The sequence below is a fragment of the Merops nubicus genome, unplaced genomic scaffold, assembly GCF_000691845.1.
Source record: "Merops nubicus isolate BGI_N331 unplaced genomic scaffold, ASM69184v1 scaffold16537, whole genome shotgun sequence".
NCBI classification, from domain to species: Eukaryota; Metazoa; Chordata; class Aves; order Coraciiformes; family Meropidae; genus Merops; species Merops nubicus.
Window position 1 is genome coordinate 22419 of NW_008619731.1, and position 18299 is coordinate 40717.

At 37.1% G+C, this 18299-nt stretch overlaps 1 protein-coding gene across 1 annotated transcript in view; it reads left to right on the forward strand.

Annotated features, from left to right (window-relative positions):
* LOC103776400 (threonine aspartase 1-like) overlaps window positions 1-18299 on the forward strand; it is a 62414-nt gene that overhangs the window by 19170 nt on the left and 24945 nt on the right. Inside the window, 2 exon segments of the mRNA XM_008943911.1 lie at window positions 833-911; window positions 15897-16007. Of these exon segments, the coding sequence (XP_008942159.1) occupies window positions 833-911; window positions 15897-16007 (190 nt within the window).

Sequence of the window (18299 nt, forward strand, 5' to 3'; positions counted from 1 at the left end):
AAACTGATGTTCTCCCTTCCTTCCCATTATACTCTGAAAGCATTATCACTACATTGAAATGCAAGTTCTGCTTTTAGTGTCCTCTATCAGTGTTATAAAACATTCATAGCTTGTTCTGTAGTTAGTTACCTTTTGCCAGACCTAACAGTAAGGTTTTTTTTGTTTTTTTTTTTTTTTCTGAAATGCCTCCTTAATATCACAAATAGTCTGTTAAATGCTTAGTGTTTTTAAATCATATTTTCATCAATATTTAGGGAAAATATCCTAGTGAATTTTTAAGTTATCTGGTGAATTGGTTCACATGACAAAGGTATTAAAAGGCCACATGAGGTGTAGGTGTTGCTCATTGTTAATAGGTGAGGGAATTCTGAGGTGCATCAGAAGTGTGATGCTCCATTGCTGTAAAGCTGTATTTTTGGTTGACTTTTGCCACTGTCCTAAAAAGCAGTTCTTTTCTGAAATGTATTTAAGACTTTTCTTTCACAATAGCCAAGTGAAAGGGACTTATTTATAAACAGTGAGCAGCTGGAATTATTTTGTCTTTTATAGCTGTGCCCTCATTTTCTGTTAGGTTAGAATACCATACATCTGTGATAATGGCTCAGTTCTAAGAATAGTAAAAGAAGATGTAGCAAAACAGATTGAAATTGCAATTCTGTTGCAATTTTCTTTTTTATCTTTTCTGTTAATACTTGGATTTTTCTTTGGTTTCTCTTTTTTTGTTGATTTGGGGGCTTTAATTGTTGTATTCTTTTGGTTTAATTTTAAGGGAAGGGAATAAACCATAAACCTTGTATTCTTACATTTACGAAAGATGCACTTCTTTCCTTAGGCAGCTCTTTATGGTTGTGGCTGCTGGGCTGAAAATACAGGAGCTCATACCCCTTACTCCACTGCTGTGAGTACTTCAGGTATTTACTACTTATTTATAAATATTTCCAAAAGTTGCCATCTTTCTCTGTAACTAGTGTACAAATTCCAAATCAAGTATTTCTATGAATGGTGAATTAAAGTATTAACATAATTTCCAGAGGATGGTCTCTATTTATTTACATATAGATATATGTATGTCAGTACTGTCTCTCAATCCATGAATTAGTCTCTGCTGTTTGCATATATTGGTCTTTTTTCTTAATTAACAATCCCGAACTTTTAACCCGTTTAAAAGATTTTTGTATTGCACTGGAAGGATGTACTGTATTTAAGTGCTGAGGGACCTGTCCTTCTGTAAAGAAGTTCTGTTATAAGCCTAATATTCTGTTAAACACAGAATATGTCTGTGACTGGAAACCTTCTGTAAAGGACTCGGATAATTAGCATGCCCTTTTCCATGGTAGGGTTCCTTGGATACATTTTTTCCTCCAAAATATTTCATTACTGTTTTAAGTGAATGTTTAAATGACTTCATTCTTCATCTCTTCTTTTGAGAAAAGAAAAAAAAGGGAGGGGAAAAGGCAAAACTAAATTGCTAGATTAAGTGTCTTAGAAAACATTTATTCAGAAATTGTGAAAATAATGTAAGAATTAGGGTGGCTTCTCATCTCTTCTTTTGAAGTCTTGGTATCCTGGACACACAAAAGTGATTTGTTCATCTGATGCCTCTCAGCCAGCTGTCACACGGAGCTTTCCATCAGTTGGCACACTGAGCACTGGAGATACCAACTATAAAATGAAGTTTGTCAATGGATCTACTAAAAAAGCAGACTGCATTACATCTCTTTTTTTCTTCCTAGTTGTATGAAGTATCAATCAGAAAAACTGCTTCTAATGCCTTTTTCTAAATGCTTTTATCAAGATGCAAAATTTATGGTTTGGACTATTGCTTAATGGTCAGAGTTATCTGTGGTCAGTGTAAGGAGACATGGAAACAATCTGCAAAGTTCAGATTTGGTAATGTAAAGTATATCCCAGGAGTGCTGCAGGGTTAGAGTCCTGTTACGGAGACTGGGGAGGAAAAAGGGTGTAGAACTAGGAATTTGAAAGAGGCTGAAGAGCATTGAAGGAGGCTAAAATGGCTCTTGAAGTCATATACTTTACTAATTTCCCCTGTATTTAAGTCTGTCTTGCCTTTGTATTGAGGACCATATTAACTAGCAAGTATAAATCCAATATTAGAAATTGTTTGTGGAAAAGCTGAGGACACCTTTATTCAATTGTTTTAAACTGTTCTTTACAAAGTCAGCTGGATTTGAAGTCTATGCACACACTGGCAAGCATCCTGATACACTTAAAGGAAATATCTGTGTTTAATGATGGCCTCTTTTCTTTTTGTTGGTACTGATTTTATATTGTGGTAAATACTTTAGTGTTATACTATTTATAACTATTACACATATATATACACACACACATATATATATATGTTTCTTTGGTTCAAATCTTCTAGGTTCCATGACATTCCTAGAGGTCCTTTCCAACCGTAGTGATTCTATGATTCTACACTATGATTACATTCATACCAATCCCACTTAATTGGAATAGACTGTTGGCAGTCTATGAAGCATGGCCATCTGCTTATTCAGTGAGTTAAAATTCAGGCTAGTGGTGTTTAATTAAATTCTCGTTTCTGGCTTTCCTTTAAAGTGTGTGTGTGAGAGAGAGAGTGAGATAGAAATATTTACAGGAAGTGAGAACGCTTCTGTAATCAATACCATTCTATTTTTCCATTTTCAGAAGCTCATAATGTTTTATTTTATAATGTAATTTGTTTAGTGCAGTTTTAAAGTCTATTGATTCCTGACTCTTGATTAAAATATGAGCATCCAACAATGTGAACCATGAAGTCGATTAAGGGGTAGAGAGATGGAAAACTAAGTTATAGAAAAGGTTGAAAGAAGAGACATACAACATGGCTGGATCACAATGGGAGATGGGAATAGGGTCACAAACATCTGCAAATCTTCAAAAGGTGAAATTGCCAAGGCTAAGCAAGAAAATATGTTAATATATGTTTTTGTTGGATGAAGTTTTTAGAAACTAAAGGTACTGCTTAAGCTCTGGAAGATGCCTTGATTTGGAAAGCTCTAAGATTGACAGTACTTCCTAAGAGGTGTTGTCATTTGGTATACCTAAAATCAGACTATTTGTATAAAGTGATAAACATACACTCACAGAGTCTCTGTAGGTTTCTAAATTGGTTTTGCGTGGACATTTATTTAAAAAACAGCAACAAATGAAACCTGCATGCTATATATAAATAAAAATTGTGTGTGTTCATGTTACATTTTACATACAGACATATACACTTGTATGTAAAAACATCTAAAATCTGTACACAAAATAACTGAAATTTACGATCAGTTTAGTTTCTGTAGTTCTCACTCTAAAGCCATGAGAGTTTGTTATGTCAGGCTCTATTGAGTCTTGAAAATGGTCTTCTTTGGCACTGGTTTCCTACAAGTAGGTTTTTAAGATCCAGGTTTTGTAAACTGCTTTGATTCCATATTTAATGAAATTGCTCATGTCTTTGAGTTTTGCATGACTGGGGGAAAGCTCTGGTGTGGGCAAATGGGAATTTGGAACAGTTATTCAAAGTATACAGAACACAAACTCTTGCATGCTGAAAACAATACAGACTCGGCAGGAGCGTCCGAGTGGATGCGTTGGGTCGTAGCAGAGCTCTAGGCAGTTTGGTGTCCTGTCTCAGAGGGTGTGCACAGGTCTCCAAGGAAAAGCACCTACACTGTCACCCAGGGTTCTGCCAGTTCCTCATATTGGGACTTTATAAGGTGGAGATATCTTTGTTTTTAATAAGTCAGGATGACTTTCTGAAGATTTAAAATTTCTTTTTGTGCTTAGAAGACTAGTTATTTAAATTTTGCTGGGAAAGTTCTTATTCTGTGAGGGATTACCTTTGTAGAAGCTTTCTTGGAAAAAAATGAAAGTTTAAGTTTAAATACTATAGTTAGTAACGCAGTAGGTTTTATTCTTGAATTTTTATTACTTTTGTTTGAAAATCCTTCTGAAGTTTCAATCTGAGACACATCTTTCAATACCTTCTTCTTGCTGAAAAAAAAAGGGGGGTGGGGAGGAAGGCAGTGCCTTAAAAGTACTTCTTTAAAAGTAGTTCATAGTCGTGTAGCTTTATTTCAATGGTCATGTATTATTTGAAGACATGCTTTTACATCTGATCTTCTGTTGGCTCTGTGCATGCTGGCAGGCTTCCTGCTTTTATGTGTTCAGGGAGGATTTGGTATTAGTTCTTATGCCTTTAGCAAGTTGTTTCTCAAATATTTTTGGCCATTTTTATCCTGATTTTATATTGAATGTGCCAAAGGTGGTGGTTCTGAACTTGTTTGGGCATGACTTCAACTTTTTTAATATTATTTTCTTAGCTCTAACAGTCATTTGGCTTTGTTGTTTAGCCACACTGTCTTTGGTTTTATTTTTTTTGGCTTCTCAAAAGCTACTTCATGGTTTATAAACTACAGGATATTGTACAACTCATATTTTATGGCTACAGTTTAACAGGAGGTGGGACAACGGAAATCAAAAGATGAAGACTAGAATTCTAAAGACAAGATGAGGGACATGGTGGAAATTAGGAATGACTGTGAATATAAAGGGCCTTAAGTGTAAGGTTTATTCTGTAACTCTCAGTCCAAAATTCAGTTTCTTCATAAGCAATAACAATTTTTTTTTTTGGTATCAATTTTTGAAGACATTTCAACGTATGAACTCTGAATTATTTTTTTTGTTGGCTTTTTGATGGTTGTGGTACTTTATTGGCAAGTGAAGGACAAATGTTACAAGAATTCTATAAATATCTCAAGCCCAAGATTAAAATTCAAGAAATTCAGAGAATTTTGTAGTTGCAGGCATAGCTAGGATACCTGAGCAACCTTAACTGTGACACCTAACAACAATGCAAGTGCCATTGTGTGCAAGGACGATGGTAGAGACTGAGGGGAAGCTTGCTAAAGGAGATGAGCATTACTAGTGGCCTTTTATTTAGCTTAAATGTAAGTAACAGCTAAACTGGTTTTTGGATTGGTGTAGTAGAAGCCAAATCTTTGGTGTTTAAGAGCTCGTGCATGCTCTTGTGTACACATTTGCACACATGCACAGATACACACAAAACAGCCTTCCCTCTAAGCATCCCTACCACCTCCCAAAAGAAAGAGGCCAAAACCACTCTCATAAGGCTGCTTGGAACTCTAGTGGATGTTTTTTGTTGGTATATGAATGTAAACACAGGAAGAGGGGTATTACTTGGAGGGAAAACATTTGTGAATAAAACCCAACCACAGGAGAAACAATAGTCTGTTTTTTGGCTGTACTTTAAGAAAACATTTCCTATTTTTTCCTGAGCATAATAGGAATCAAAGACTTTGTGTATATTCTTCTCATTCAAAATAATATCAAGTGTGACACTGAATCTCCTCCCCAGCTGGAATATCCATGATGGTTGTGAATATTTCTCTACTAACTGTGCCAAAAGTAATACTACTGGGGTAAGAGGCAGGCTTGTGGTTTTCCAGGGAGATAGTTGAAAAGTAATAATTCTCTTTGGGCATACAGAACCTTAAATATAAAGATAAATATAAAATTTACAGTAACAGCTAATGCAGGAGGCTTTAAATATGTAGCTTTAAGTGGGATTTTTGATTGGAAATGTAAGGACTGGGAATAATGTGTTGCATTCATTTTTACATCTTTAGAAAGTAGTTAGAAAGCACACTTAAGCATTTTTCATGCATGGGTGATGTGCTTTGTGTTTGTGTGTCAGCCATTGAAGCCAGCAGACATTTTAATAGTATATTTCTGCAGCTAGAAGGTCTTGCATTATTTACAAAATGCAGAAATTCTCTAACAAAAAGGTGCAGACTCCAGCTTTTGCTAGAATCCATTCGAGAATTTTTGATACAAGAAAGGTTCAGTGATGTGACGTTCTAGGGTGAATTTGAATGGGACTTTATTTTGGTTTATAATCATAAAGAAGGAGTAGAATCTTTAAATACATTCAGCTCTTTTACAAAAATTAAGGATTTTAACAAATAAAATTTGGCTTCAGGACTGAGCCCAAAGTTCTGTTTTGTTGAGAAAGTAGCAGGGACATGAGATTTATGGACATGAACTGAGGTGTAGTTGAGGATTTGGTCTGGGAAAAGTCTTTCAATGATGTCTTGGTCTTCTCTGTGGCCTAGAGTCTACTCCTGACTGAGGGAAAATCAGATACAGGTAACACAACGTTTTAGGAGTGCATACACAGACTGTAGGCACTCCATGTAAGAAAGCAGAATGTTCCTGACTCACTTAACAATTTCTTGTGTTGGTGGATTCACCAAGATCCTAAAGGACTGGCTGTTAAGTTCTCTGTTCTCAAAAGGCATTGTAGGGACTACATGAAAATACTTTAAAAGCTGTATTGGCTATAGGTACATGTACACGATGCATCATTCCAAGAAGTGGAAACCAGCCCATTTTGTATTGTGTAGAACTGCAAAACTTTAGCTTGGTGAGAACCTCTGAAGATATCTAGTGCAGCTCCCTGCTCAAGGAGGGTTCTCTTGTTCTTGAAGTCCTAATGAATAAAGAAATAAGTGTATTCACTCTTCCTCCCCCTGTCTTTTCCTGCTCAAACTTTTACTTCTTTGTTGATACCTGTTCTTTCCAGTCACTTGTGTGCCTCATGGGTCCTTTTGCTGGCAGAATGCAGTAGGAAATGTGGAATGGGAAATAACACCTATGGAGAGATGGCTTGTGCTTGTTAAATTGGTTGTTGTCCTGTGCCCTCAGCCAGGATTTCTGTCTCTCCTTATGGAAGCCAGTGAACTGTAGATTCTTACTTGAAAACTCATTTCAAAGGAACCACAGTGATGTGCAAATCTGTGGAGTAAATATTTTTCAAGGAAGCTTTAATGCCAATAAATAGACTAGTAATGGAGGACCTGGACTTTTGTGATCCCCCTGTGCTGAGGGCAATTTTGGCTGCACAGGTATCCAGTGAGTGCTGATACCTGGGCAGGTGCCACTTGTGCATCCTTCTGAGTCCATGCTCCAAATATCCAGAGGAATTCCACATCTCATTTTATCTTGTCTGCTGTGGAGACTGTGAGCTACAATATGTGGAGTGATACTATGATACAGTGAATGTCTGTGTAGAAATGTGTATTATCTCTCAGAATCAGCCTGGTCCTGTAAGATGTGGGGAATAATAGGTAATATAATGCATTGCAGACGAAGCAGCTGCATGTGGAGAAGGGTTATGTCATTGTTACAGTGAACCAGAGGGTAGGGGAAGAAAGAGGTCTATCTCCAGACAGATCAGTAGTTACCTCAGAAGTGAATGCTCCTGTCAAGAGTTCAGCCTTTGGGTTCAGATGCCGCTTGGAGGCTTCAGTTCTGTAGCATGTGGTGTCTGAATGAACTCGCTAGCACCACGAGGCAGCGGGAAGGGGGAAGCAACAGGGAGAGATGATTTGTGGGAATGGGAGCCTTAAGCAGCAGTCAATTAAACGCCGTACCACAGTGTTCAAAGCTGAGGGTTTTGTCCACAAAATAATCAGAATGGTTTTTTTGAATTGCCTTCAGAAGGGTTGTTTTGAAGCAGAACTGGATGGATGCAACAATCAAAGTGCTTATTGCATCTGGAAATTTTAATTGGACTTCATGTAATGATATGTTGTAAGCGTGAGGCTGCATGGGCTTTTCAGACGTGGTAGTCTCCTGCAGAAGCTGTGCTGCTCCCAGGGCAGTGTGTTCATAACGTGGGGCAGCAACATCTCCTCTGAACACTCTTAGTCCTGCTCCTCTTTGCCAGGCCTTGCCAAATGGCTTGAAATAGGTACAGGGATATAAATTAAAATGGAGATGGCAGCAAACTGAACTCTCTTTTTATGTCTTAATGTTTTCCTGTGATGGCGAGAAAATGGTTGTATGCATTTAGTTAGCTAACGTCCAAACTACTATCTTATTTTCTTCCCTGTAAGTTTTATATGACAAAAGGGATGCAGTTTGGAAAGATATAGTATTTTTACAAAGAGATCAAGAGCAACAAAGCTTCTGAGGAAGCCTTAGATAAAAATGAGTTTGCTTTTTCCTCTTTAGTTTAACTGAAATGAATCTTTCAAAATGTATTAGATGTAAAGAAGAGTGTGAAACACATCCTCTTTAATGGAACTATGTTTTTACTTCATCCTAACCTTTTTGGGTTCTAGATTTGAAATTCTTCTTGTTCATGAGAATTGAAACAAATAGGAGGTTTTAATAGTTGAAAGTATCTGTTATCTTCCACTATTTAGAAGTGAAGGATCCATACATTTGGCATATTTTAAGCCTTTAGCCTTTTTTTTTTTTCTTTCCTTCTCTGTAAAAGTGTAGAAAACCTGGATGAGTTGTTCTTCTGAGTGATTTTTTTTTTTTTTACTTTGCCCATATTAAAAACTTCAAGATATAGAAAGTGTTCTCCCACCTTTCCTTAGGGAAGATAGTTGAGACACAGTTTGTTTGGATGTTGAATTTGTCTTTTATTATTTTTGAAACCTACCCAAATTTACTGAAGCTACAGCTTTTTTGGAAGAATTTCCATTTGCATATTCTTAGTAGGTGTTCATCAGTTGGGAAGTTAAATCATCTAAGAATTTTCCATCTGCAACAAGAATGTGCTCCATTGATCCCTCTAGGATCAATGCTTTAGGAATTGGACAGGACTTTGGTTGCAGGTGTTCTTTCTGGCAGCAGGTCAGTAAGTAAAAAATTTCCCCTGCTGCTATGAAGGGAAGATGCAGCAGCTGATAGGAATACAAAAAGCTAAACGTTATGCAACATTAATTTAGTACCATAGTGCATCATGCTAGACTGTAGCATTTAATGTCTTTTCAGAATTGGACTTGAAATTTTTATTTAATATGTGACTGGCTGTATCAGTAACTTACCAGGTAAATATTTTTGTTGTACTGTATTTTGCTTCTTAAAATCATTGGCCTCCAAGTTTTTACTCAGCTCCTTCTAGAGATGTTGGTAATGACAACCAGAGCTTACTAAAATACAGGTTCCACTGTGTTTCCATTAGGCATAACTAGAAGTTGTTCAGGAAATAAAGCAGAAATAGTAGGTTTTGAACTTGTTAACTGACACGTCTAGGCACTACTATTTAACTGAAAATAACACCATCAAAGTTAAAACAACTTAATGGGACTGGGTCCAGACTCTGCTGTATGGAATAGATAGTACAATAGAGACAACCTGTAACTTGTCTTTTTAGTTTCTGAGGAGAGGATGGTCATACCTTGGCAGTGGAGTACACTGGGTTAATTTTTCCATTCTGGAATGAACGCAGGTAATGCAAGTTTCCATTTTGTCCCCACACTTTGTGTTGAGGTACTGTGTGTTTCCATAGCTAGAGGAGCTCCAGCAGCTTGTCAAGGCTCCATAAGCTCTCTGCTTATGGCTTGCAGAAAGCAAGCTAGATTTTCATTTCTCCTTCCATTCACCAGGAGTCTCTTTCATGTCTGCAAATTGAAAGCGCGTGTGCTGCAGTGTGGTGCATGGATGTGTGTGTGCCCTCTGGCACACCTGTTTCTCATTTCCTGACTTGAAAGCATCTCCCATCAAAAGAAGCAGAAAAACAATTTCTTTCTGACATGCTGCTCGGAGGCCCTCGCTCTGCAGAAGGCCTTCCTTCCCTTTGCCATCTTGGTTCCATTGGTAGAACATTATAAGATGCAGAGCACGCGTTGTATGGGATGTTCAGCTTATATTGTGCTGGGTTCTTTCCTCTCTTGTTGTGGTTATTTCAGGCATTAGAAATCTACTTGAGAAGTCACTATGCTGAGGAAAAAAACAGGAATTTAATCCTTACTTTCTTGAGTGAAGCTCAAATTAAGGACCAAAGTCTAGAGCAAGTTAAGGTTTGTGTAACCTATGAATTAAGGAGAGTATTAATTATCTTTTGGTACAGAAGATTAGATTAAAATTGAAACTATAGCTCAGATTTCTCAACTTAAAATAATATGCAGTGTAAAATAGTATCCCATGTAATAGCTGAAAATTAAAGGTGTTAAACTCAAAAAAACCCAAGGAATTCAGCTGTTGTGGAAGCTGTGTGTAGGCTAATTAGGAAATTACTACAAAATAGAGCTATTAACTATTAAAGAGCACTTAGAAAGGAAAAATACAAGATTTTAAGCTCTAGCTTAAACATTACTGGCTTTCTCAGTTGAGGAACTGATGCTTTCACACACATCTGGATTATCTCTGTAGCTACTGTCCTGCAGTAGGTACCTGTTTGGTTCTGTGCTCTTGAGTTACATCAGTTTCATTTACTGACAAGCTAAACAGAACAAAATGTTCAGTAAACTTAGAGCTTAAAACCCATTATATGAATACAGTTAAACAGTACTTGAAATGCAAAGCCTGGGTCTGGCTCTACAGCATAATGGTTTGTGGTTCACATGCTTCTACAGCTTGCCTTTGCTAAGCTTTGTTCATTCCTAATATGATCAGGTGTATGGAGAAAACACTAAAAATGTGAATCAGGGTATGTTCTTCTATGGCACTTTATGGACTATACAAAAAAAGTGTTTCTTAAATATTTCAGTGTATCAGTGACATGCACAGTTAACATTTCTGCTGTCTCAGGTATTCAACACTGATAGATTTCTTGTCTTCTGTGTCTATTGACATTCAGGTACCAAAGAGTTGCTTATTAGGGTATCTGCCCATAGTGGGAATTCTGAATGACAGTAGAAAAGTTACTGTCATTTATCAGCAGAGTGACAGGTTTCTATGGTTGGTTCCTGTCTCTCATTCCTTGGCACAAAGCCATGCATCTAACTTTTTGTACACCACGTACAGCGTAGCTAGTACCTCTGGCTTGCCCAGTCTGATTCAGTAATCTGCAGTATCTGGTGTGTGGAATGTAGGAACGACCATCCTGATGGGCTCCAAGCTCCAAAAAAAAAGCTGCTGGGGGCTTTGTGGTTTTTTGTGCTTTTTTTTTTTTGATGAAATAGTAACTTGAGAGGACTACTGAGTCCTGTTGTAAGACATATAATATGTTAACAAAAGAAAAAAACAGTAGGAGATAAAGAGGTTGTAGATTCCCATTTGTTGTGAAGACCTTGTAGGAATCAATGAGGAGTGTCTGTGTAGGAAAAGTGGTATTATTCTGAGAAATTACACATTTAAATGATCACAGAAGAGGGAAGTCATATTTCAGTCTTGGTTAGCTTTGCCCTTTGAAAGAAAAGCTGCCTTAAGAAGCTGTGCTGTGGCATGATCCAAGAAGCTACGTGTCTGAAAATCAGTTCTGATGCTTTCTGTGTGGTCATCAGGGGGTGTCTGTATCATCTCCGAGTGGTTTTCAGGCAGGGTTAGGAGCTTCTGGTTGAAGACAGGTTGTCAGGCAGGGGGTGAGGGTGAGCCTTGTTTGGGCTTCGGTTTTTTGTTGTGCTTTTCTGTTGGTTTGGGTTTTTTTAGGTTCTGGTTCCAGGCATGTTGATTTGAGTGCCAAATAAATGTGCCAAATAAATAAACAAATTTAGAAGCAAAATATCCTTTGCTTCTGTTTATCAGAAGTCATAGGAGCCTGTTGCTGCCATATACCTCTGGAGCCTTCAGGAATCTGTTTGATTGTTAGTTTGTTTTTTTTTAAACTTCTTTCCTCTTTACCTAGGAAGCTAGAAACTTGCACCAAAATATCTGTCTTTGCATGTATGTATTTATTTATCAAAATAGGCCATACATTTTTTGTAGAAACATTGCTCACTTTGCCAGTAGTGATCCTAGAGGAGGGCAACTAATTCTCACCTCTGCAAACATGGACAGCAGTACTTCCAGCAGTAGTACTTTTCTCAACAGAGGGTTTATGGGTAGGTAACATGGTGTTTGCACAACGTTACTGTGTTAAGAAAACAATTTGTTTGCTATATAAAACTCTTATTTCAGTGAGAAGCACTAATTTAATCCAGTAAATTTTTCCAGATAGTCATCTCCATTTGAGTCACTCTTGTGTGAAGGCTTATGGAAGCTTTGGTCTCTGAGATATAATGAGCTTCAGATTACTGAAGAAATCATCATCTTAACTGGGAAAGGATAATAAAATGATTTAAACTCTGTTTACAGGGAAGTTACTAAAACAAGTGCATTTGAGACTTTAATGCAGAATTGAAAAATTCTTATTAAGGGTCCCTGTTGGTTTCAGCATTATTCAGTGACAAACCACAAAGTATAACAGCACATACAGTTAAATGTAGTAGAATGTGAGGTAGTTAAACAAATGAAGCAGATTTACATTTCATCAGCTTATTTGCATGATTTGGAAATGCCTTCAAGTAGTTTTGACTGTAGTTGCTGTCTAGAGTCATGTTAATAAAACTTTGTTGGAAGCTGGCTGATGCTGGTGGTTAGATTACAAGTGAATGGAACTATAAATTTGAACCCACAACTTTATATTGTAAGTTATAAATTAGGTTTTGATTACTGTAGTTCTGTATAAATGTATCTAGCCCTAGTGTTATCTACAGTGGCTTCTCAGTTTGAGACTGGAGAGACACATAGATCTGCTAAAACTGCGGGGCAGTTCACACTCTTAATATTTGGTTCTGGGATAAATAAGAAGGGCAGTTCTACTGGATTAATTAGGGTAATTATTTTTCTTGTTCTTTATCTGGTCAAAGTATGTGAAACACTGCTTAGTTGTTTTTCTTGTTCAAAAATAGACGTTCCTACATCAAAAAAATGCAGTTAGAAAATTTTCTTTTCAAAATGAGGGATTATTTTCCTTACTTATCTGTCCCTGCAGATTGCTGGCATGGGGTGTGTTGAAAGATTTTTACATAGCCTGCCAGCATCAGTGTGTAAGTTTGCTGCCTTATAGATTGACATAAATATGACAAGAAGAAATGACTTTGTCTGTGGGGATGTAGAGCTGTGTGATGTGTTAGTAGGATTGCAAAGCTGCTTTCCTTGTGGTTGATCCTGGATCACATCAGTGGACTGCAGCTGTTGTGAACCCATATTAAGTTTTCTCTCTCAAGTTTTTTGTTGGTGTTTGTTTTTTGTTTTTTTTTTTTTGTAGCAGACTTGATGTTATGGGAACTCTTCAATAAAATCATTCTCTTAGGGGAAAATAACATTATACATCATGCTAAAAAATGGCTATTGTCTTTTTGATGCCAGTTTAGGAATTACTTAAAAATTGTGAAGTAGTAACATCTGGTTTTATTATTAGATGCATAGGAGATGCATAAGCTCACTCTAATTTTTGTCTCATCTGCTTGATTCCCGTGCTGAGTCCAATGCTTCTTACCTCACATAGGGTATAAATGTTATATTTAGAGGTGTTAACAGGTTCTTGCCAAGAAAAAAATAACATGCTAAGTTTTTGCTGGAGCATATGTTTATTTAGTTGTATTATTTGCAGCAAAACTCTGTAATGATTGAGTTTTCTTAGATTAAAAAAAGTGATTGCTATGTAAGTGACCTATAGGTAAAATGAATCTTACAGGGCTTTTTTTCTTTACTTTCATCTTGAATAAATATTAGATAATTCTCAGTTCTATTGTGGATAAAAGCTTTTGAGGATGGAAGTAATGAGGCTATGAATGGACAGATCCTTCTATAAGCAGCTGCTGAGGACACTGTATTCTGTGAGCCTCTTAAAGATATGATCCTAACCAGGACACTTTTTTCAACAATTTGAGAGCTTGACAGTCTCAGTGAAAACACTTTTTTTCTTGTCCTCAAGAGCTACCTCCCTGTGCTGTGTAACTGTTGTAGTATTTCAGTTCTTTCATTTTCCTCTAAATTTATATCTGTTTTTTACTCAATCTGTTTGCTGTACAAAGGATTTCTTGTCTTTTTGTTGTGCAATTATATGTAGATTCAGCTGAATTGTATTAATCAGGAGGCACTGCCCATTAGGAGGAGTACATAAGTGAAGACTAAGGTGTTACTTTGATGATTGAAGATACCAAGATTTTAAGACATATGCACACAATTTCTCTGCAGTCTGGTCCCTGGGTTTACTCTCTGACATCTAACACATGTATGATGCTCCGTAAGAGGGTTTGGTAGTTTTTTTAATCTGGGAAATGAGGGTGAGGACTCTTCTTTTTCTTTTTTTCTTCTGTATTAGCAGTCTTTGAAAAACAGTGGTTTTAAATTCACTTTTCTTTTAAGGGGAAGGGTGTAATTGTGTGACGAGTAACCAGAGAGAGATTCTTGGAGTAGGTTGCCACATCAGTTAGGGCTTTAAAGTGATGGCAAGAACAACAAGCCAGTCTGTGAGGAGCTCCAAGACACAGGACTAGACCCACTGATGTGTGTTCGTGCAGTGTTGTGCCCAAACCAGTCAGTGCTCCAAACTCAGCATACTGAGAAGCAGAGGGATGGGATGCTCAGCAGGCTGCATGGGAGCCAGTTTGGGTTGAGTTTGTTTATTAGTTCTTTTTCTGTGCCAGATTTAGGCTGGCTTCATCCAGAGTCACTCAGTTTTCTCTGTTCTGGGCTCAGGGCTTCCAGTAAAGTAAGTGTTACCCGTGGAGACTGAGCTGCCTTTGTCTGAAGCCAGCTTAGGTCTGATCTCTTACCAGCTCCAGCCCTCTGCCACGTGAAAGCAGCTAGATTGGTTCCAGCCATTAATTGCCTCTGGAAGCTGCATAGCTGTATTTATGTAGTTCTGCACCTGAGCTAATAAGTCCAGCTGGATTATAGCAGATTTTTTTAATGGAGCCAACATGGTGCTTGTCATTATCTTGTCATTATTAATGACAATCATTGTTAATGAGAAATTTGCTAAAAATATATAGAGATAATTGGGAACGGACTATATCTGACTGCTCTCTATATATTCTGGTTTCTAATGCAGTTTTGGGCCCTGCTATACTCTGAAGTTACAAGCCTGATCAAGGTGGAGTCACCTAAATTTAGAAAATTCAAAATCATTGTCATGTTTCAGATTTTAGATTAGTTGTGGTTTTCTTTTTTTCCTAACTGGATAACACATTTCAGCAAAACTGGTACTTGGTTAGTCAGACCTCTTCTAACTGCTTCATCTCCTTGCCATTGAGGAAATGTGTCAACAAGTAGGAGGCATGGCAGTAGAATGACTTTTCTATGTATGCAGAAGGTATCACCAATGTGGTTTGCTGTCCAAGGACCTGTTGACCCAACAAATATGCTCGGTACCCTTTGGCCACAGCTGTATGTCCCAAAGCACAGGAAGAGTGTGAGGGAAAACCAGCGGGTGTGAAAGTGTTCCAGGAGAGGAAGAGTAGCACTAATGACCTGTTTGTCTTCATCATCAACAAGTTTCAGGGGATAGTTACAGAAAGCACTGAGACAGTAAGTGGTTCTTTGCTGGAACTTTTTAGTTTCTCAAACACAAACCTTTAAAAATTTCAGGATTTTTTATCTAAAGATCCTGTCAAAAAAGCATAGGTAGATTCACATCCTGCTTTCCTGATGAAGGCTAAATCAGATGGACTAAGCAGAAGATTATGTCATGCAAAGGCGTTACCGTGGCATTCCCCACAGATGTTCTTGGTTTGAAGAGTAGTGTGTCTGAGGAGCATTCCTGTAAGAATGATTAGCAAGTGAATTCTCTGAGAGAGAATTGCAGGATCAGGGTAAACCTGACAAGTCAGAGACAGTCTTGCTGTTTCTTCTTACAATTTCTATTTCTTTTTTCTGTACTCAACCTTTTTTGTTTTATGACTTTGTGTATTAGAGGTTTCAAGGAAGTTGTGGTGAAAAATTGGTGACATGGTTGAATTTAAATGTGATTCAGTGTCACTCTCTAAAAAAGTCAAAAAACAATGGCCGAAGCCAAATGTCATATGGTCATATGAATATTTTAAAAACCAATTGTCTGTGAGGATGTAAAATAATGACAGAGTTACTGCATAGTGATACCTGTATTTTGACTATGCCCAATCTTAATTTTTCTTTAGGTTGTGGAGAGCACCTTGTCCGAACCATACTGGCCAGAGAATGTTCATGTGCTTTGCAAACAGAAGATGCCCACCAGGCTCTCCTAGAGACTATGCAAAATAAGTTCATTGGTAAGTGTATGGTGCTAATTGCCTAAACACAGCGTAACATTGTTTAAAATGCAATTAACCCTATTAAATAAAATTAAGATACTTATTTTTGTCATTTCTGTTGAAACGTTATCTTGCAGCTGGCTTCAAATTTAGTGTTGTGTTACATCTAAAAAATGTTACACTACAGAAGAATATTTTAGGAAATCTAAAGGAAAACTCTTGGAAATATCTCAATTGTTATGTGAGTCATAGAATACCCAGAGAGCTTTGAAGAAAGAATTTCCTATTGAATCACTGGCTGTGGTGTACAGCTGCATATTTTAGAATTGCTGTTTTAGGAGCATTAATAAAAATTATTCATCATGTTAACCCTTGTAAATATAATAGACCTCAAAACCATGGCATGTTCTAATTAAGTGCTTTGGACAGATAGATTTTTGGGTTGCTATTTGCATGATGATATTAATTTATTGAAAAAGTGAAGCAGACTTCGTTCAAGACTATTATAAGGTAAAAACATTTTTTTTTTTCTTGATTTGAGAGAATTATGCATGTCTATTTATACATGTTTTTGTACACTGTGTTGCCCAAGCTCATTTTTAGTGTACTTTATTTTTAGTTAGAACAAAGAGGGACACACACATACCTTTTGGGGACCCATCAACTGTTGCTTTTGGTCTTGGCAAGCAACACATTGAAATTTCTTTATTTCTCTTTATAATGTTGAGTCCACTCTGCTTCTGACAAGGTAGCATTTGACTGTTTGAGGGGAAGTCACTTTCAGATTGGAAAGCTGTGCTTGGTAATCTGCTGCTGTACTGCAGTTATTTCTAGGTGCTGTAAGAATGCAGAACAAAGTAATACCAGTGTGTTCCCCAAGGAGATTACAATCCAAGCAGCACAAATACCACTTTTTGTCTTCAATCACTTATTCCAGTACACAGAGGCACAAAATTAGGGATTTGTTTGCCTGAGAGAAGCGTTTAGGAAGAACGTTTGTGATAGCTTTGCTGATTTGTAACACTGCTCTGAAGGCATTGGTGCGTGGAAATGGCCTAACTTCAGGGAAGTCAGATCTTAAACCCATACTCTAAAGAATGGGCTTATGGTCAGAGAACTAAAAGCACACAGAAATGGTGGCTATCCTTATGCCATTACATGTTAGTGCATGCACACACACAGCATAGAAGGCTACTGCCAAAGTATTTAATAGAAACAGGTTGAAGAAAGACCAAAAAAATCAGGAACTTTTTAGTTAAAGTATCTCCTTTAAGCTGATTTGAGTTTTCTGGGTTTTCTGTTTGGTCACTCTTAGCAAAAATGCAGTTCTCTTGCTGTTCAGTCCAAATGTATTTTGCCATCACTTTCCATAGTAGATGTTTTTATTTTAAATGGCTAGTATGTGATATTTTATGTATTACATGCTTTACTGAAAATATGCAAATGTTTGTACTGGGCTTTTAGTAACATTCAGTGTGTTCTTCAGTTTTTGTTATACCTGAAACTTATCAATTGCAGAGAAAGAAGAGCTGCACAGACAGATATCAGGCTAACAGTATGTTGTCATGTTGCCTTGGGAGAACAGACTAAAACCAACTAAAAAAAGGAAAAGCTGAAAGAGTGACAGATAGTATCAAATTAATGCTTTTCATGATAGGAAAACTTGGAAAAAAAAAAAAAAAGTGGTTTATAATTTCTTTTTAAAGCTCCATATTTTAATTAGGAATAGATCTGGTTTGTATTTTCAGAAACTTACCACTGCAAGGTTTTCTTGCGTGGCAGTAGTTATGTGTATTATCTTCTCAGTTATTAGTTGGGTTAGTGCTGATGTGGGAAAAAAATAAGATACAGCCACATTTTTGGGGGTGTGTGTAGGTGAAGCGCTTGCACTTGATTAGAAAGCATAAAGTCTAGTTTGCCCTTAGCTGTCCTGTGAATGAAGACTGGGGAAAACCTCAAAATTCAGATGCATCTTGCTATTTATTTAGTACTAAGTTTGTAGCCAGTTGTGTCATTTTGGGGGATCTTGGCAATTCTGAAGATGGAATGCAAAGTTATGTCTTGCTAATAAAGTGCAACAGTTGAGAACGTGCACTTACATTGCACTTAAAACAATAGGCTTTTGTTTTAAGCTTAAAAAACTTAAATTTTGTTTAAAAAACTAAGTAGGGTTTTTTTTCTGTGAGTCTTCCTAGATGATGAGCTAGTTGATCTCTCAGGATGCATGGTACGGTGCAGGATTTCTTGCTGTTGTGAACCAACAGGCTGAAAGGGGCTGGTAGCCTGTTGGCTGATGGCACGGGTCTTTCT